The sequence below is a fragment of the Elephas maximus genome, chromosome 4 (genome assembly GCF_024166365.1).
Source record: "Elephas maximus indicus isolate mEleMax1 chromosome 4, mEleMax1 primary haplotype, whole genome shotgun sequence".
Taxonomy (NCBI): Eukaryota; Metazoa; Chordata; class Mammalia; order Proboscidea; family Elephantidae; genus Elephas; species Elephas maximus.
This window is the reverse complement of record NC_064822.1, coordinates 76,852,844-76,873,930: the sequence shown is the minus strand read 5'-3', so window position 1 is coordinate 76,873,930 and position 21,087 is coordinate 76,852,844. Positions and strand designations below refer to the sequence as shown.

The 21,087-nt window shown below is 36.1% G+C and overlaps 1 protein-coding gene across 1 annotated transcript; it reads left to right on the top strand.

Annotated features, from left to right (window-relative positions):
* The first annotated feature begins 791 nt into the window (after positions 1–791).
* RERGL (RERG like) lies at positions 792–11,785 on the top strand. Its single transcript, XM_049881511.1, has 5 exons — positions 792–875; positions 1,854–1,910; positions 7,385–7,458; positions 8,429–8,577; positions 11,453–11,785. Exons 1-5 carry the CDS (start codon positions 824–826, stop codon positions 11,733–11,735), a joined length of 615 nt encoding a protein of 204 aa, XP_049737468.1. The 5' UTR covers positions 792–823; the 3' UTR covers positions 11,736–11,785.
* Positions 11,786–21,087: the final 9,302 nt, after the last annotated feature.

Sequence of the window (21,087 nt, the reverse complement as noted above, 5' to 3'; positions counted from 1 at the left end):
CCAGAATACCCCTTCCAAATTTTCTTTTCTTTTTTCCCCATCTCTTTTCCATAATGAACAAAGTACTACAGAAATAAATATGGTATATTTTTATTTATTGCTCTACAAACAACATGAAGACTGCTTTACTTTCCCTCCAGGAATCTTACCACTGTCTATTGCCATAAAGTAAAAACAAACAAACAAAACACTTGTTAAAGGAGAAATGCAAAGTTGAAACTCTGTAGCATCTGTATTTCTCCTTGAAAATCTCACGTAACTCTAAAACACTGTCTGGGTATCCACTTGCATTGTCATCAACTCCAAGCTAATACATCCTTGTTAGCTCTGCTATTCCTACTTGAATTTCTTTTCATGACTGAGTTAATTTATCCCCCCTTGCCTTTCACATTAGAAACCCTGGAAGGTATAGACTCGGGTATTAATAGAAAAAGCAAAACTGATCCAACAAAATTTACAGGGTTGTTTACTCATTCCCTAAAAACTTTTTTAGTGAAAGAGATCATTTTTCCAGGCCCTTGAAGAAGGCAGATACCATGTATACAGAAAAAAAGAACTGGTAGCAGAGGCTCCATAAGGAGTATATAATTATTGGCTTAAAAGCTCTAGTGGCTAAACAGTAATCCTAATGTTTATAACAAAAAATAAAGTATGTTGCAAACTATTCTAGGGAAACATTTTTAAAGTTATTATTGGATGACTACAGTATGGGGTGGAGCTGACCTTAGAGAAAAGAGACCAGCAATAAAAAGGAAATCGGCAAACACTGCAGTCAGCACAGTTCCAGAAGGCAGGACTGACCAAGAAGGAGCAGAAAAGCAAGATGAATGATGTGAAGCTTGCTGTTTTGGGTGGTGAAGGAACAGGCAAATCTGGTGAGTGGTGATGTTTTCTATGGTATAGTGTAGAATACAAAAAGAGTGATTTTATATAAATATATATATACACACACATACATATATATAAAATTTTCACACACGCTCACTGAAAAATGTGAAGCATTCCTGAGATGAAAGAACTTTGAAGTGGCGTGGCATTATGAACCTTGGAACTGAGCAAAAGGTGCACTAACTTTAGAAGGCTTTTTTGTTGTTGATTTTGTCGCGTTCTGATGGCAGTGAAGATGCCACCACTAGAGCCACCTGAGCCAAATGAACCTTAACTGGTCAGACCCAGAAGCTGCAATAAAATAAAACCACAACAGAGGTCCTTTCCCTATTTCTCGGATTTTTAAACCTGGCAACTAACAACAACAAACCAAACCCGTTGCTGTCAAGATATTCCAACTCATAGCGACCCTATAGGTCAGACTAGAACTGTCCCAAAGGGTTTCCAAGGAGTGGCTGGTGGATTCGAACTGTCCATCTTTTGGTTAACAGCCAAGCTCCTAACCACTACACCCCCAGGTCTCCAGCAACAACAACATTCCCTTAAACTACTGCAAGTGCTTGATAGTCTCCTTGTCACTCTAGTCATGCGAGTCCTTGGGGCCGGATTTAATCTGATAAAGAAAATAAAGTGATAACACAGTTCTTGCATTTTAAGTTTAAGGAGAAATCTGTGTCTGTTATAAAAGGTAAGTTGCCTTATCTATTTGCATTTGTGAATTAATTGCATAGTAATTTGAATGTGCTGCATTGTAAGATCTCTTTGTTTCTAGCTTTCTCATCATTATGGTTGTAAAATGGAAATCTTGATGTCTATTATTTAGACTGGAATTTAGTCAAGTCTTTAAGGTCTTCACTAATGCTTGGTGATTTCTGATCTGAAAGATAAAAACCTCATTGTACATAACTATGTTATCTATATTCTAAAATAGAAAAGACCCTTAATCCAGCTTGTTTATTTTGCAGCCCTTACAGTAAGGTTTCTTACCAAGCGGTTCATTGGGGAATACGCATCTAATTTTGGTAAGTCACTACTCTGGGCTTTTTGACCTTAAAATATCAGCATCGTAATTAAACCACAATTAAGCACAGAGAAGTGTTTTGATAGAATCTACAGTTTCTACATTCTTATGCCTCTTATTTATTTACAGATTCTGGTTATAGATGACAAAATAGGTACTTCAGATGAATGCTGTTTTTTGATAAAATTCACCCAATTTGATGTTAAGTTAGATGGATTAGAAAGTTACATGATTTCAAAGTCCAGGACCACAAAAGCATTAAAATTGAGATCCTCCCCCAAAAAACTACTGGAGAATATGTAAATACGGATATTTCTTGTAAGCTATAAAACAATTTTGAAATTAAACGAACATTTGTTGAAAGATGACAAATTAATGCTAATAGCATAAGAAACTACAAAGGAAAGATTATTTTTATTGAAAAGCTATACAAATATAACAGAAGAATTATGCTTGGTTAAACACCACATTCTAAGTGTCTAGGTTTTTGATACAAATTTCAGATAAGCTCTAAAACAGATGCCAGCGCACCTTGATATAATCTTTCTAGGACTGCTTCACTAACTACTACGGATTTCTGATATTTTGATCAGAATTAGCATGCCATATGGAAACAACCACAGAATAAAATTAGGAAATTTTGGCACAGTTTTGAGCATATTTTTGGGTCAGTAATAGCCAATATGAGGGTACTAATATCTTACCTGATTGAAGGCATGGGGGAAAACCAGATAAATTCAAGAGTTTTTTTGTTTGTTTGTTTGTTTACAGGAGTGACATAGGAAATACGAGAATTGGGGAAAAAAAGAATGATTTATTGTTCAATAATACTTAGAGTGAGGGAGTTTATGATTGTGTGTCTGTCTATGAGAAACAAACAAAAAATCCTTAGCATCCCCTCACAAGGTACGGTTATTAGAGTATTTTAGAAAATAACTTTAAAGTATTACATTGTGTTGTTTCCTACACACATTCAACATAGTACTTCAGCCCATATGACACTGTGGACATTTTAGGGCAAGTGCTTGAAAATGTTTAAAGAAGAAGAAATACATAAAAGAGAAACTCCAATTAATTCCTGAGGGCAACAGCCTCAGTTAAAAAAGGTCAACATTGCACACAAGCTAGGAGTCAGGCACGAGAAAATGTTCCAGAACTAAAAACAAAAGGAAAACCCAAACAAAACAAAACCCTCACCTTAATCGTTTATAAGACATAGTTAAAAAACAAAATATTTACACACTTCTATTACATCTCAATTAAAAATATAAGACTTAGAAACATTTTGAAAACACGTCATTAAGGTCGATTTTACTTTGAGGCAGCTTTTCCCCAGTCATCTTTTGAGTGCCTTCCAACTTGGGGGGCTCATCTTCCAGCACTGTATCAGACAATGTTCTGCTGCTATTGATAAGGTTTTCACTGGTTAATTCTTTTCAGAAGTAGACTGCCGGGTCCTTCTTCCTAGTCTTAGTCTGGAAGCTCGGCTGAAACCTGTCCTCCATGGGTGACCCTGCTGGTTTCTGAATACCGGTGGCATAGCTTCCAGCATCACAGCAACACACAAGCCCCCACAGTATGGCAAACTGACAGACATGTGCAAAGAGCTGGAGATGGAAAACCAAATGGGAAGGACACGCTCGGCGTTTCTCAAGCTGAAAGAACTGAAGGAAAAATTCAAGCCTCGAGTTGCAATAGTGAAGGATTCCATGGGAAAAATATTAAACGATGCAGGACACATCAAAAGAAGATGGAAGGAATACACAGAGTCATTATACCAAAAAGAATTAGTCGATATCCAACCATTTCAAGAGGTGGCATATGATCAGGAACCGATGGTACTGAAGGAAGAAGTCCAAGCTGTTCTGAAGGCATTGGTGAAAAACAAGGCTCTAGGAATTGATGGAATATCAATTGAGATGTTTCAACAAACAGATGCAGCACTGGAGGTGCTCATTCATCTATGCCAAGAAATATGGAAGACAGCTTCCTGGCCAACTGACTGGAAGAGATCCATATTTATGCCTATTCCCAAGAAAGGTGATCCAACCGAATGTGGAAATTATAGGACAATATCATTAATATCACATGCAAGAAAATTTTGCTGAAGATCATTCAAAAATGGCTACAGCAGTATATCGATAGGGAACTGCCAGAAATTCAGGCTGGTTTCAGAAGAAGACATGGAACCAGGGATATCCTTGCTAGATGGATCCTGGCTGAAAGCAGAGAATACCAGAAGGATGTATACCTGTGTCTTATGGACTGTGCAAAGGCATTCGACTGTGTAGATCATAACAATCTATGGATAACACTGCGAAGAATGGGAATTCCAGAACACGTAATAGTGCTCATGAAGAACCATTACCTAGATCAAGAGGCAGTTGTTCGGACAGAACAAGGGGATACTGACTGGTTTAAAGTCAGGAAAGTTGTGTGTCAGGGTTGTATTCTTTCACCATACCTATTCAATCTGTATGCTGAACAAATAATACGAGAAGCTGGACTATATCAAGAAGAACGGGGCATAGGATTGGAGGAAGACTCATTAACAACCTGCGTTATCCAGATGACACAACTTTGCTTGCTGAAAGTGAAGAGAACTTGAAGCACTTACTAATGAAGATCAAAGGCCACAGCCTTCAGTATGGATAACACCTCAACACAAGGAAAACAAAAATCCTCACAACTGGACCAATGAGCAACATCGTGATAAACAGAGAAAAGACTGAAGTTGTCAAGGATTTCATTTTACTTGGATCCACAATCAACAGCCATGGAAGCAGCAGTCAAGAAATCAAAAGACACGCTGCATTGGGCAAATCTGCTGCAAAGGACCTCTTCAAAGTGTTGAAGAGCAAAGATGTCACCGTGAAGACCAAGGTGCACCTGACCCAAGTCATGGTATTTTCAATCACATCATATGCATGTGAAAGCTGGACAATGAATAAGGAAGACCGAAGAAGAGTTGATGCCTTTGAATTGTGGTGTTGGCGAAGAATATTGAATATACCCCAGACTCCCAAAAGAACGAACAAATCTGTCTTGGAAGAGGTGCGGCCAGCATGCTCCTTAGAGGCAAGGATGGAGAGACTGCGTCTTATATACTTTGGACATGTCGTCAGGAGGGATCAGTCCCTGGAGAAGGACATCATGCTTGACAGAGTACAGGGTCAGCAGAAAAGAGGAAGACCCTCAACGAGGTAGACTGACACAGTGGCTGCAAGAATGAGTTCAAGCATAACAATGATTGTAAGGATGGCGCAGGACTGGGCAGTGTTTCGATCTGTTGTGCCTAGGGTCGCTATGAGTCGGAACTGACTCGACAGCATCTAACAACAACAACAACAGCCCGGAAGTATCTTAAAATTCATTCTCAACCCTTTAATGCTGACTCCTCAAATGTCTACTACACTGTCCTAGTATGAGTTACAGAGTATTATTTCCAGGATGAGTCATGATTTTGTGCGAGTATGCCATTTTGTGTAGAAGCAGGTCTTTTATTCAAAATGTGGAAGGAACAGTTACAGAAATTCATTCATTCATTCGCTTATTCATTCATTCAACAAATATTTACTGAGGAGCCACTCTGTGCCAGATACTCTTTTAGGTGGACAGAATACAGAATTAGACAAATATGCAAGCCCTTGTGGGGTTTACATTTCAGAGGGAAGAAAAATTATGTCATTTGATGGTAAATGTTAGGAAGGAAATAAAGCAAGACAGGGAGGTGGCACTAATGTGGTGTGTGGCACTTTAAAATAGGATGATCAGGGCAGAACTCACTGAGAAGGTGATGTTTGAACAGAGACCTGAAGGCAGTGAGGATCGAGCCAGGAGGATATCTGGGGGATTACACTGGAGGCAGAGGGGACATCAACTATGAAAGCTTTGAGGTAGAAACTTTCCAAAAAATTTGAAGAATGCTATGTATGCCAGTATGGCTGGAGTGGAGAAAATGCAGGACAGAATAGGCACTGGGGCCTACTGAGGTCAGGGAAGTAACAGAGAACCAGATAATGAGGTACATCATCTGGCATTTTCAAGGCTTTGCTTTAATCCAAATGAGATTAATGGAGAGCCATCAGAGAGATCTGATCAGAGAAGTGGCATCATCTGGCTACAAGGTTTACTTTAGTTCCTGTTTCAAGAATAGACAAGTTAGAGAAGTCAGGGGCAATGATGAAAGAAGAGAGATAAACTGGAAAGGTCTGTAATAATCTATGCAAGAAATAACGATGGCTTGGGCTAGAGTGGTAGCAATGAGGTGGAGATACAGTCGGGCTCTAAATATATTTTGAAATTTTGATAAAATAAATATGAGGTGTAAAAGAAAGAACCATGAATGACCTTGGGCTTTTTGACTTGGCAAACTTAAGCAATGGAGATGCCATTTAATGACAGGAACATTACAGAAGATATAATTAATGCAGGGAGAACAGGGGTTCAATTTGAGATGTGCTAAAATTGAGATGTCTATCAGATATGTAAATGGAGATGTCCAATAGCCAATTTTCCTTTGAGCCTGGAGTTCCAGGAAGAAGTCTGGATTATAAACTGGAGTTTATCAGCAATAAATGGTATGTAAAGTCTTGCGACTGGACATGATCAGCAACGGGGGTGAATGTGGATAGAGAAGAGCTGCAAGAACTGGATCCATGTTTGGATGTGGGAAGATATGGTGGGACAAACAAAAAAAGATTAAGATGGAGCAAGAGTGAATAAAGAAAAAACCAGTAGAATATATTGTTTGAAGGCCATGAGGGAAGTGTTTTAAAAAGCAGGAGTGACCAACCACATTAATGCTGCTAACAGGGCAACTAAGATTCCACACAGAACTGACCATTGAGTCTAGCAATACGGTAGTGGTAAAAACTGCTTTAGTCAAGAGTAATTAGGGCGAAAGCCTGATTGGAATGCTTGAAGAGCATGGGAGGAGAGAAACTGGACATAAGGTATGCAGATATTTTACTGTAAAGACCAGCAGAGAAATAGAGCAATAATTTGAAAGAATTGTTGGATATGAGGATTTTTAAATTAGGAGAAATTCAGCATGGTTGTATAATGTTGGGAATGATAAAAGAAAATTTTTACGATGCAGAAGAGAGAGGAAGAATTGCTTGAAGCCATATTTTCCAGGAGGTCTGAGGAAATGGTAACTAGTTGAGACTGAATAGATTGGGCTTACATAGGAACACAAGTAATTCAACTATAGTAAGGATGGAAGGTGAGTATATCTTCACAACACAAAAGCATGCAGGTGGCTAGATATGATGCTGGAGATCATTTGTAAAACAGCATATATGAGGAAATACAACAAATACAGGATTTTGGTCACTAGCAATGAAGAAAAGTCACTGCACTACTGCGCTAAGATATGAGTGGCTGAATTTGCCAGACTGTGATCCACATATGAAAGCATTTTTTCTTCTGGGGCATTTCTGTATTGACAATTAATATGCATATTGTTTGCAGAATCTACCTACAATAAATATTTGTGTTTGGAAGGGAAGCAACTGAATCTGGAAATATACGACCCTTGCTCTCAAGTAAGTTAAAAAAAAAAAAAAAAAAAAAAACTCGTTATTAAAAAAAAAACACTTTTTTTGTATTTTTTTTTTTTTAAGGATGATTCGAAGATTGGATGAGAGTAAGCGAAAAGTTGTCAGTCTTAAAACTGAAGCTTCTTCTCAATTATTGAAATTTTAACAAATTACTTCAGTGTTATAGCTTCCATTATCTGGCTTCTCTGTAAAATTATGTCAAAAATTACCACATTAAAAATACAGCTAAAAAATAATATTAGGCTGAATTAATAATGTATTCTATCAGGCCACAGTGCAGCTATCAGAAGTTAATAGCTTAATGGCTTGTCAGTTCAGTTTATATTGTTAAAAAGTTGTGTTTGTAACCAGGCAGTTTTTTTGTACAGCATAGCTAAAACAGATTTTGAATGCAAACCTCTTTACTCACTAACATATAAAAAGTTGAAATAAGATTATACAAATAGAATTCAAAACAACTCCATGGCCAGATCATTATTAGATTAAGTAAAATACCCCTTAAATCTTTTCAGCTAAACCTTGTAAATGGTTTTGTTGCTGATTTAAATCTAGTACCATACATCAACAAATATCTCATTTATTAACATAGGTACAAAATATGATTTCTTTGGAAAACAAATATGTGGAGGTTAATTAGAAAGCAATTATTATAGCTTATCATATTCTCAGAAAAAATAGAGATGTATTTTCTTAAAGCAAAATAATAAAATGAGTTAGATACTGTGTTATAGTTTATCTTAGTACTTTAAAATTTAATCACTTTTAATTAAGGAAGAAAGGAAAACAAAGAAAATTACATTTTAGAAAACATCACTGTTGTACTATTTTCTGTGGCCGTATTTTGTTTACTGAAGTCTCTTCCAAGTAAAATGGGTTTCTATTAATTAACAATTTAAAGTGTAAAATACAGGTGTGTCAGATCCCACCATTTGCCATGTGCTTGGTTTATTTTCAGCCCCAGAAAGCAAAATTCTCCCTCACAAGTAAACTTCATTGGGCAGACGGGTTTGTCATTGTGTATGACATCAGTAACAGATCTTCTTTTGCTTTTGCAAAAGCACTGATCTACAGAATTCGGGAGCCACAAACTAGTCATTGTAAAAGGTACGGTATTTTTCATTCCTCTCTCCTTTTCTTTCAGTAAATCATCATATAGCTGTAAGCATCATTAGGAAGAGTTTAATACAGTCTTTCAATTACGAAATTTAACAGCCCTGAACAATTCACCTTCCCATTCCACAGGAGTTACACGTGTAGTAAAAGGAATAAGATGAGAATACTTTATTTTCTAGCTAACATAAACAGTTACTTGCTCTAGGTAAATGGCTATTTTTACAAGACAGCTCCTATTGTTAACATGACACTCACTTGCAAAATAATGGCCCTCTGTACACAAGATAGTTCATTTTCAATCTTTCCTTTTTATCCCCATAGAAATGTTAAGGATACTAAATAAATCTGGATTTATTACATTTGAAATCCTGTGAAAGCCAATTCCTAGTCACTGAGTTGTTCAATCTATCGACGCCAAACAGACTAAATAATCAAAACATTTACAAAATCCACGTATAAGGATGCATGCTTTTCTCTATTTTACCTCTCAAAATAAAGAAATTATAAACAATTCCACACTGTTAATTGGCTTGACACAAGTAACTATTAAAGAATGAAAAACTGTGCCTTAAACCACTGTTGCATTACTAGAAATAAATTTAAGTATCTAAGGTTTCCCATTTTAGTTTTCCTTATCTTTTTTATTGTTTTACCCATTCTCTTTGAAAGCATTTCTTTTTGTTCAACATGCTGATATAAGCTAGTCTTTTGTGTTTGTCTTAACCACTCTACTCTGGGAAGTAGGAAAAAATAATATTACTGAAAATTGGTATATGTGCTTTTTATATCTATTTAAAATGTCCACTACCAAGAAACCATGGGATAATAATTGATATAGGATATTTTCCTTGAGTCAATGTCATTTTAGTTGCTTCCTAGCTGACTGATCTTAAGGAAATCACTTTATGCTCTAGACCCCTTTTTTACCCAATTATAAAACTGATGGTAGTAGAGAAGGAGGAAAGGATGTGATTTTTCTAAGGTCCCTTATAGCTCTAATTTCCTATAATATTACTGATGCTTTAGAACTCCACTGTTCCAAACATTAAATGTCTTATGTTTAAGCACAATGAGCTAGACAAGAAAAAGGAATAAAATTTCCTTGAAATTCCTCCAAATCAGAAGAATCTCTCAGTAACACTTAGAAACATATTGAGACTATAAAACCTACATTTAAAAATTTTCAGGCAATCTTCTTAATTTATTGATTAATTTCTAGATTATTCCCTTTATCAATCTGTAGATAGTCTAGGAGACCAAAACACGGAATTGTTTTGTAAAAATATCTAATATTTGTAACTCACCCTTCAAAACATTTTCATTTACCCTTCCCCAATTATCCTTTACAATAATTTTGTGCATTAACAGAAAAAGATATTAACACACAAAATAATTCACCACATAATTTACCACTCACATTGTCACGTGAAGGAAACCATCTTTTAGTTAAATCTGGAATATCAGAAGAGCTGAAGGCTGCATTTATCCATTTCTTCTCAAGGCTTCAAACTGGTTTGAACAGGTTCAGTAATGGCGGAAGAAGCGAAACTGAAACAGACCCGAATTTTTACAATTTGGGAGATCCGACACAATAACTGGAACAGGAAAAATGATGGGTCAAAGCACTGGAATGGGAAACTAGAAAGAGGCATAGTGAGCCCTTTCAGGAGCATGATGTGTGAGACTGGATTATTGGCAGGGCTGCGGGGAGCGACACACACTCAAAGCAGCGCGGTCAGCCGCCATCTTTGAGCCAGACACCGCTCTTTCCCACTCTGGCACAATCCCACGGCCAAGAGATTTGGTTACTACGCAATGTGTACTCTGCCTTTGTTTGCTAAGAGGGAGAATAGGTCTCTAACTGAGCTTTGGCCCCTAATTTTTCTTCTTCCAGTTATAATCCCAGTTTACCAAAATTTTTAAAATTAGGGTCTGTTCCAGTTTCGCTTACTCAGCTGTGACAGAACGGAGAAGAGCCGATTTGAAGCCTTTTTTGTTCTCGATAGTAAATAGCTTAACAGAGTTCCATGTCATACAAGGACTGGTGGTCCTACTGTAGTCTCCAAATAAAACTCTGTTTTAGTAGTGGTTTTCTGTAGCCAAGGAGAATATATTAATATTTGCTGAAGATATTATCTAAACAGAGAAATTATTTTCCTAAATAGAAAAATTGTACAAGGTCATGAGATTGTAAACTTTTCTTTAGAGGATGGTATTAACAAAGAAAAATAGCAATGAATATTGAACAATATTTTTTCTTAGGAAAATTAGATCTATATTGACTGATCAGTTATAACTGTATACACATAAAGACGTTAATTAGTCTCTCTCAATTGATAAGGAAAATGAAAATAAATATCTTTGGCAGCATGTTCGATATTTTTTTATATATCGAACTGCATGAGAAGTCTGTGTGATGACAATTGTTTTATCATTTTTTTATATATAAGGAAACTGAAAGTGAGAAAGATAATAATGCCTTGTTAGTAAATGGAGCCAGAATTCAGGAATACATTTGTATCACTTCAAATTCTTGCTATAAAGGCCTGTTGCTTCTTTGTCATATAGTAGATTCTACCTAAAATGTCATTTACTAGATTCCCATTTATAAGTAAATGGGATTGTATGTCATTATGCACACACCACTCACACACGCACGATCATAAATAATACTCTCAAACTATATATGCATGCGATTTTCTTTTTTGATCTATAGTCATTTTAACATACTATTTATTTAAAAAAATTGATATATGTGCTTTTTATATCTATTTAAAATGCCCACTATCAAGAAACCATGGGATAATAATTGATAATAATCTTGATAATAATTGATGATAATCTTGCCATGGAATCTATATTTCAGAGCTGTGGAATCAGCTGTGCTTTTGGTTGGCAACAAGCAAGATCTCTGCCATGTGCGAGAGGTTGGCTGGGAAGAAGGGCAAAAGCTGGCACTGGATAACCGATGCCAATTCTGTGAGCTGTCTGCCGCAGAGCAGTCTCTGGAGGTAGAAATGATGTTTATCAGAATTATCAAGGACGTCCTGACAAACTTCAAACTCAAAGAAAAGAGAAGACCCAGTGGATCTAAATCAATGGCCAAATTAATCAATAATGTATTTGGAAAGAGAAGAAAATCTGTGTAGTAGACATGTGATCCTAGGGGATTTATTATGTCAGAGAGTTTTAAATATTCACATGATAATTAAATTTACTCATATATACATATATATTTTAAAAAGAACTCCCTTGGAGACATAAAATAATTGAACATGAACCACAACTGTGTTTTAAAATATTTTGTTTGTTTGTGTCCTGTCACTCAGCTTGACATTTAGCCTTTCATTTATTGCACTCAGTATATCATTGGATTTTTATCCAGTTTGCCTTGACAAATAAATTATGCGTATGTAATTTTACCTTTGCTAGGCTACAGTTTACCTTTATTTCTTTTGAATGAAACATATTCATAGTTAATATGTTAGATGACTTCACTTATCAATTTTTGAAAAGTTCTTGATCTATTTAGTAGAACATCGATTAATTGTTTAAAATGCTTTTATAGCAATCCAGTAAGTCAATTGATATTACACAAATCTTATTTATAATATCACTTAGGCCTTAATAAATTAAATCCCTTGCCCATGAGTACGTAGTTTGTAGTTGATTGGATGATGACAGTTAGTCTTTCACTGTTGTATGCTATACTTGCAAGAGCAATTATTACAGGGAAATTAGCTTATATAACTAAGATTTGTTTTAGTTGAAAAGATTAGTTCATGCCAGTTCATCTAGAAACATACATTATAGGGAAAGTGAAAACTGCTTGGTAATACATAGCCTTGAAGGCATTACTGCCCTGAGGGAAATGGAAATTTTTTTGTATTAGATACATTTGGGACCTCTCAGATTACTTTGACTACTACTTCCTTCAGAAAACAACTGTCTACCTCCTGAATCCCAGTACTGCTACCGCTCCTGTTCTGAGCTTTGCCATTTGCTACATTTCAAGATGAAGCACTAGGCCTATCTTCTGCAAATAACTGATAATTAGGGTCAGGTCTCAGGTCAGTCAAGCCAAAATGAGAGTGTAAGCAATACTGCACACTTGGTTAGTATATACTGACAAGAACCTAGGGAAAGTCGATCTTGAATAGATGGTGCTAGACTTGGGTGTGTATGTTGGGAGGGGGGCAACACAGAATATTAGGCTGCAGAGAAGACACTTTATTGACACTGGATCACTCACCATTGAATCAGGATTTAACATTTTAGGAGCAACATCTAAAGCTGGTATAAAGCTTTGCTGTTCCTTAGAAATCTAAACTTGATGATGTACTAAAGTAAAAGTAGTGAGATAGTGGAGTGTTTTGGTAGCATACAAGATAGTTTAAGAAGTCTCACACGAGATAGGAAGTTTAGAACTGATATAGTGTTTTCGACCTAAGAGCCCATTATCTGACTATGTTCCTTGGGAGAACTCTGGGAAACCCCCTTTACTAAGGAAGTAAGGAACGCACTGGTGAGGAGATACAGACATCTCTGAGAAACATGACAGTGACGTACCCTGACTGGCAGTAAGGATGCTGCTATTGAACTGAGCTCCTTGATATCAGTACAGATAATAGAATCCCGAAACTGCAGAATCTGGTGATAACATTTAACCTACTACCTGGTTATTACCCATCCACTCCCTCTTCCTGAGAAAATCATGCCTATCCAGGTCTGAGTCTCCATTTCTGAGGCCGGTAGATTGGATATTTAGAAGTAACATGTTTATCCCACTCCTGAGAATATATTCTGGAGAAATAAGAGCCGTCATACAAATAGACATATGCACACCCATGTTCATTTAAGCGTAATTCACAATAGCAAAAAGATGGAAACAACTTAAATGCCCATCAGCAGATGAATGGATAAACAAACTGAGGTACATACTCATAATGTAATTTTATGCAATGATAAAGAACAATGATGAATCTGTGAAACATCTCACAACATGGATAAATCTGGAGGGCATTATGCTGAGTGAAATAAGGCAGTCACAAAAGGACAAATACTATATGAGACCACTATTATAAAAACTCATGACAAGGTTTATCCAAAGAAAGAAACAATCTTTGATGGTTACAAGGGAGGGGAGGGGTGGGGAGGGAAAACACTAACTAGGCCATAGAATGTGGTAACTTTAGTGAAGGGTAAGACAGTACACAACACTGGGGAAGTCAGCACAACTTGACCAAGGCAAAGTCATAGAAGCTTCATAGACACAAGCAAACTCCCTGAGGGAGCAAATTACTGGGCTGAGGGCTGAAGACAAGGGTCTTGGGGGACATCTAGCTTAATTGGCCTAACACAGTTTATAAAGAAAATGTTCTACATCCTACTTTGGTGAGTAGAATCTGGGGTCTTAAAAACTTGTAAGTGGCCGTCTAAAATATGTCTACTGCTATCACCCCAACTGGAGCAAGGGAGAATGAAGAAAACTATAGACAAAAGAGAAAGATGAATCCAAAGGACTAGTAGACCACAAGTACCACAGCCTTTACCCTACTAAGTCCAGCACTAGATGGTGCCTGGTTACCACCACCAACTGCTCTGACAGGGATCACAATAAAGGATCCTGGACACAGCTGGAGAAAATGTAGAACAAAATTCAAACTCCCATAAGAAAAAATAAAAGACTAGACTTACTGATCTGGCAGAGACTCGAGATACTCTGAGAGTATGGCTCCTGGACACTCTTAACTCAGTACTGAAGTCACTCCTGAGGTTCACCCTTTAGCCAATGCTTGTACAGGCCTATAAAACAAATAATAACACACATAGTTCAACTATGTATATGAGAGTAAATAGACACACCAGCCCAGGGTCAAGGACCAGAAGGCAGGAGGGAACAGGAAAGCTGGGCAGATGGAAATGGAGAACCCAAGGTCAAGAAGGGGAGAGTGTTGATGCTTCATGGGGTTGGCAACCACTGTCACAAAACAATATGTGTATTAATTATTCAATGAGAAACTAATTTGCTTTATAAACTTTCAGCTAAAGCACAAATAAAATATAATAATAAATAAATAAAATAAAACAACAAAAAAGAAGTGACGTGTTCAATCAGCCATACCGAGGGAAAGTCCATATTGTGTGGCTCTATCCTGGTCACCAGGGCCACTGTATTCATGGGTCCATTTCACAAGCACAGAGGAGGTCAAGAAGAGAGGCAGGTTGATACAGCAGGAAAGATTATCCTGTTCCTCTGCTTGTAAAGTGCCTTCTCATTGGTGCATGCTTTCTAATGGGCATTAACATGATGCACAAATATTTGTATACTTTATGCTGTCTCTGAGAGACCCATTCACATATCTTTTCCCCAAACCTTCTTGGCACGGATCTTCCAGTCTTACTTCTTAGAGGTCTCATACCACCTGGCCAAACCATTGATCACTGCCCTGAAATTAGCATACCACATTCCACATTTTCCCCATACAAGACAGTGTATTTCTTGACATTCTGCCAAACGAGATTCATGGTTATGTCTACGGTCTGTGTAGGACTTTAATGAGGCACAGTTCTCTTTAGGGTGACACTAATACGCCATGCTTAAGTGAGGAAAGCTTCTTACTAATCAGTGATACAACTTTTTTATTAACTATTTATAGGGATTTATTAATGTTTTATAGTTTCAATATTGAATATATGTAAGTTTTAACAGTTATACTTTAATATGTTTTTCTCTTTTGTTTTATTTTTATTATTTTCTACATAATCTCATATTTAGATATTTGGTCCTCATTCTTTAAAGATTTTTTCCTAGCTAAGGAAAAATTATTTTGTGATGATTTAGGAGAAAATCAACATATTTATCCATGTAATATATAAGGACTCTACGAAAATGGTATTAAAATTCTTTAATAGCTTTATCCATGCGTATGTATCTGTCATGAGTCAGAGTTCAAAATTTCTCTGTTAAGGGTACTGCTTATATTTCCATATATTTTAAATATTATTGATTGTACTTTTTTTTTTTAATTAAATTAACCTGGAAGTATACACTTTGTTACAAGGAGGATATAGAACATAGTAATATGAACATTAATTTACATTTTAAAAGTAGTTTTAGTAAAGTAACTTTGGAAATGGAGTGATGTTTAAAAGTATTGAATTAATTCCCTCTTTGATGATGTGGTGGCTTTAAAACATGTATCCATATTCTCTGACACTTCTCCCATCAATAGTTTGAGTCTAATACTCATCCCCTTGATGTTGTTGTAGATTGAATTTTGTCCTCCAGAAATGTGTGTCAACTTGGCTAGGCCATGATTCCTAGAATTATGTGATTGTCCACCATTTTATCAACTGATGTGATTTTTCTATGCATTCTAAATCATGCCTCTATAATGTTAATGAGACAGGATTAGAGGCAGTTATGTTAATGAGACAGGACTCAATCTACAAGACTAGACTGTGTCTTTACCCAATCTCTTTTGAGATATAAAACAGAGAAGCAAGCAGAGAGGCAGGGGGACCTCATGCCACCAAGAAACAAGAGCCAGGAGAGTAGTGTGTCCTTTGGTCCCAGGGTCCCTGAGCTGAGAAACTCCTTGACCAGGGAAGATTGATGACAAGAACCTTCCCCCAGAGCTGACAGAGAGAGGAAGCCTTCCCCTGGAGCTGATACCCTGAATTTGGAGCCTACTAGACAGTGAGAGAATAAATCTCTGTTAAAGCCATCCAATTTTGGTATTTCTGTTGTAGCAGCACTAGATAACTAAGATAATGATGAATCAGCCTTAGTGACGCTATGCTAACAAATAGAATGAGGTGGAAGTGATGCGTGTGACATGCAGGCCAGGTTAGAAAAGGAGATAGATCTCCCATCTGTTTCTTTCTCCCTTGAGAATCTAGTTTGGGGCCATGAGACAAAATCTAAAGTTTGGCTTCCCTAAACGTGCAAGGCTGGAGATAGTACATGGACTTAGTGATGTCCAGCCACAAATATATGTGTGACCCTATCAAATTTTTCCTTCAGGTTGGATTCCAGTCTCCAGCATTTGGGCCACTGCAACTAATGCTGAGTGGAGCAAGGTGAGTTCTTCCCATAGAATCCTGCCCCAACTGCAGATTAGCGAGCATAATAAATATGGTTGTTACTTTAAACCATTACGTTTTGGGGTTGTTACATGGCAATAAATAATCAGAACTGATAATTCGTTAAAACCCTAAACAACTTCAGCCAATGCAAAATGTTTGGCTTTCTTATTGGGGAAAGATGGGGTGAGAAAAGAATTCTTCCAACCAGATTCAAAATTGTAATAAAAAGTTGTCCCAATATCAGTTTTCTTATGAATACAATTCAGGAGTAAAACAACTTGCAAAAAAAGTTAAAAATAATAAATAGCAGTTTTCCAAAGTGAGCAAAAAGCACATCTACCTATTGAGAAATAAATACATCAACAATAGGCCATAGAATGCTGTAGGCTGAGGGTAGCAAGCATGTCTATAAATCTCCTCGATAGTTAAGCCGTATCACTAGACCAGGAATTGCCTCTCTTGATTCTAGTAAAAAAGATGCTGTCATTCACTTCAGATGAGCTTCAATGAAATAACACATAATGGGGGGCAACAGCCGAGGAAGGGAATGCAAAAGGGGAGGGACCTTTAGAACGGCTTTGATTTAATACCAGGCATGCACTATTAATAAAGGGGTTGAATGATACCTGTATGTTTTATAGGTTTATAAATTGGCTGTAGTAAAATATTTTACATCTTAGATCACTAGGTATTGTTTCAGCTTATTATGGGAGATATCTATCTAGAGTTGACTGAATTGTATTAATCTGAACCTAGTTTAATGACGCCTTAACATTTTTATGGGGGAATTTAATGTTTGCAATATCCATGTTCCTTATTTGAAAGCGTGACTTATAGGTTTCTCATCTTCCTTAAATTATGAAATCCTTCAGCTAATAAAGGAAAATGATTATAGTTTGCAAAAAAGGCAAAGTCATTTAACAATCCATATAACTGCCTATTGTAGGACTTTGCATAATAATTGTAATTTAGCTATTAGGGATTCTAAAGGCAGTTATCAGTCATACTCTACAATTCTGGGGGAACCAGGCAAAGCCCAAATTATTTAAAGTATTTTAAATTCCCAAAGAACAAAAGGCACACCATAAATTCGAAATATAGTCTATAGTGACAAGATATCATTTCATAAGCAAAGAAGAAGTTCATCATAATTTTCAAAGGTATAAACATCAGTTGGTGTGATACTTGTACATATCCAGCCATTTCCCATTTTATAATTGCACCATTTTCTTTCTCTCCTAAGGAGCTCTATCTGTGAATCTATCTTGCTCCAATTTTATAATTTTGAACGCAATATTTTTTCTTCTGTTCATCCTTCTTCCTTCTCTTATTTTGCTGTCCCTATTCTCTGGCTTTAATTCACTTGTTTTTTTAATATCTTTCTGAGAAAATAGATTATTGTCAGATTAACTAATATTATGTGGATGTGTGGATGGATGGGTGCCTTAGTTGCAAACTAATATGTTTAACTTCAATAAGCTGTAACTGGGAAAGTATACAAAACAAGAAAATGATTTTTTTTTGGAAAATACTTCTCTAGTCTTCCTACATTTTTTAAAGAAATATGATTTCATTTGTGACATTCAATATTTCAAAAAAATAGGGGTAGAGCAGCAACTACCTATGCCACTTTATTTTTTTTCTCTGAATAACACCTAGTGCTGTGTCCATCAACTAGTTAAGGGCACTCACAAAATTATAGTTGATAAAAGTGATGAAGAATAAAGAGAGAAGATTGATTAATGATATTATATTTTTTAACATCTTCAAACTAATCAAATTCCTTTTACAAGGAATATATAAAGCAATACAGCTTTAATAAGTTTATTTCACTTTTGTAGAACCATCAGCTAGTGATATCTCTTAAAGAATTTACCATTGGACACAGATGGGCATGTATTTTTTCATCGCGAGGGCTTAATTCAGACACTGAGTAGTTAGCAGGACTGAATACACCATTTCAAGATTTTCAATAAAAATTATGCTTTTTTTTTTTAATTTGAAAAACAGCTCATAATACCAATGAAAGTTAAACTAACAGAAATTCAGGCTTTCACTTAACCAAATTGAGCCTTAAAATGAGAAATACAATCATGATTTATGTGTGTAATACCTTCTGAACTGAAAGAGCATAGTTTTGCTGATGGCAAGCAACTAAAATATTTTATCCCATTCTTAAGTCCTAGCTTGGATACAGACTTTGCACAGCCAGAAAACTGGTCATCTGTCCCTCCCCTCCATGATGACAATTTTCTGAAATTGTTGTGGCCCTTTTCTACTATCCCTCAAAACCCGCCACCATCATCTCCGATCTCTCTCCAAACATTCACAGTTATAGGAATAAGAGAAAAGGTAATGGCATATTGTATCTTTGCCTGTATAGTAATCATGGATAAAGGAAAACACAGATAACATGGAGATTCAGTTGTTGGAAATGTTGAGGCAGGGGCTCAAAGAGCTGTGGTTTACAGTTACTCGTACATAATACTTTAGTTGAAAAAACAACACTTTGCACTGTGTTCTTTAATACGTATCTTCTCTTACTCATGATGAGAAGGGAACCACCTCCCTTCTCAATATAGCTAAGTCAAATGAAATGAATTCCGATCAAGCATAAAATTGTAATGGGGCAAAGCACATGAACCAGACTTGAAGTACTAGATTTGAGAGAGCTACACTATCCCCCACAAAATAAATTGACAAACTGATGAAGACAAAGAAGAAATATCACATTGGCAAAGCAGATTATAAATTTTCTTTTTAAATAAGGATCAAGAAACATTAAATGAAACAAACACTTCCCCATACAAAGTATAAATAAGAAGAGGGTTTTTGAAAATATTTCTGAAGACAAGAAAATACTAATATTAATCTGAAACAGGAAAGTATATACCTGAAAATAATTTATTACCTTAAGAAATATTTTCTATGTAAATAATGACAATATATAACTAAGATATTAATTCACACACTTTACTGTAGCTATAGGTTTAATCTAGGTCAAAAGCTGGTCATTTCCTGATCTGAGACCCACATCAATTATAAGAAATAATTAAGAAGACAAAACAAATGACAGTGGTAAAGACCAAAATGAAAAAGCAACTGGCTATATTTTAAAAATGAAACATGAAATAGAAAGTCTACTGCAGACTTTAAAATCTGCATTTCAGGCAGTTTAGAGTTGAATTGGCATTACAGAAAATCAATTAAATGACAGATATAAAACATAATATTTTCAAGAACACATAGGATTACATGATGTCTCTAATCAGAAAGTGTGTAAAAATAATATACAAGTATAAAGAACAAAAATGCCAGTAATCTTTTTATACTATCCTCAAATTATCTTCTCTAGAGTAATTAGTATGAACAGTTTGGTGTGTGTTATGAATTAAATTGTGCCCCTAAAAGTTATGTTGAAGTCCTAACCCTTGCACCAGTGAATGTGACCTTGTTTGGGGAAATACAATTTTTCTTTGAGGATGTTATAAGTGAAATTAAAGAAGTCCTAGCAAAGTAGACTGTGCTCTAATTCTAATTCGTTTTGAGCAATGTCCTAAAAAAGAGGACAGATACCAAAGAGCCACACTGGGAGGGAGGCACCATGTGAAGACACATCTATCAGCAAGTGAAGGAATGTCAAGGATTGCCAGCAGCCACTAGAGTCTAGGAAAGAGGTGTGGAACAAATCTTTTATCAAAGCCCTCAGAAGGAATCAACATGGCCAATAGCATGATTTACACTTGTAGCCTCCAGACTTTTGAGAAAATAAATTTCTGGTTTTTAACAGAATGGTATTTTGTTATAGCAGCTCTAGGAAACTAAGACAATGTGCACACCTTCATTCTTTGCTCATACCCATATTTACAGCACCTACCTTTTTAAAAATGATGATAAAATTCATTAGTTCAATAAATTTTTACTGACAATTTGTTATGGACCAGGCTTGTTTTCAGTTCTGGGATAGAGTAGCGAACAAAACAGATAAAATCCCCTTCATAAAGCTTATATTTTAGTGAGAAGAGACCAATGATAAACAAAAAATTATATAGGATGTCAGGTAGTGATAAAGACATGAAGGCTACAGAGAAAAATTAATCCAACAAGAAGGATAGGCCTGTTACAGGAGTGGGAAAGAGGGGTGGCTATTTTAAACCAGAGATAAGTATGGCCTTGTTGAGAAGGTAACTGTTATGGGTTGATTTGTGTCCCCCCACAATAAGTGTTGGAATTCTGCTATAGCTGTAATCTTATTTGAAAATACAGTTTTCATTATTATGTTAATGGGGCCATATCAGTGTAGGGAGTTTCCTACACCTAATCACTTCTGAGTTATATGAAGAGTAACATAGAGGCAGAGACTTGAAAGCACAATCAGGGGAAAGCAGCAACAATCTGATGCCAATAGAG

Coding starts and splice junctions, on each gene's coding strand:
- RERGL (XM_049881511.1), top strand. CDS start 824: ATGAATGATGTGAAGCTTGCTGTTTTGGGTGGTGAAGGAACAGGCAAA. Junction 876..1,853: donor TGAAGGAACAGGCAAATCTG/GTGAGTGGTGAT, acceptor TTTATTTTGCAG/CCCTTACAGTAAGGTTTCTT. Junction 7,459..8,428: donor TATACGACCCTTGCTCTCAA/GTAAGTTAAAAA, acceptor GTTTATTTTCAG/CCCCAGAAAGCAAAATTCTC.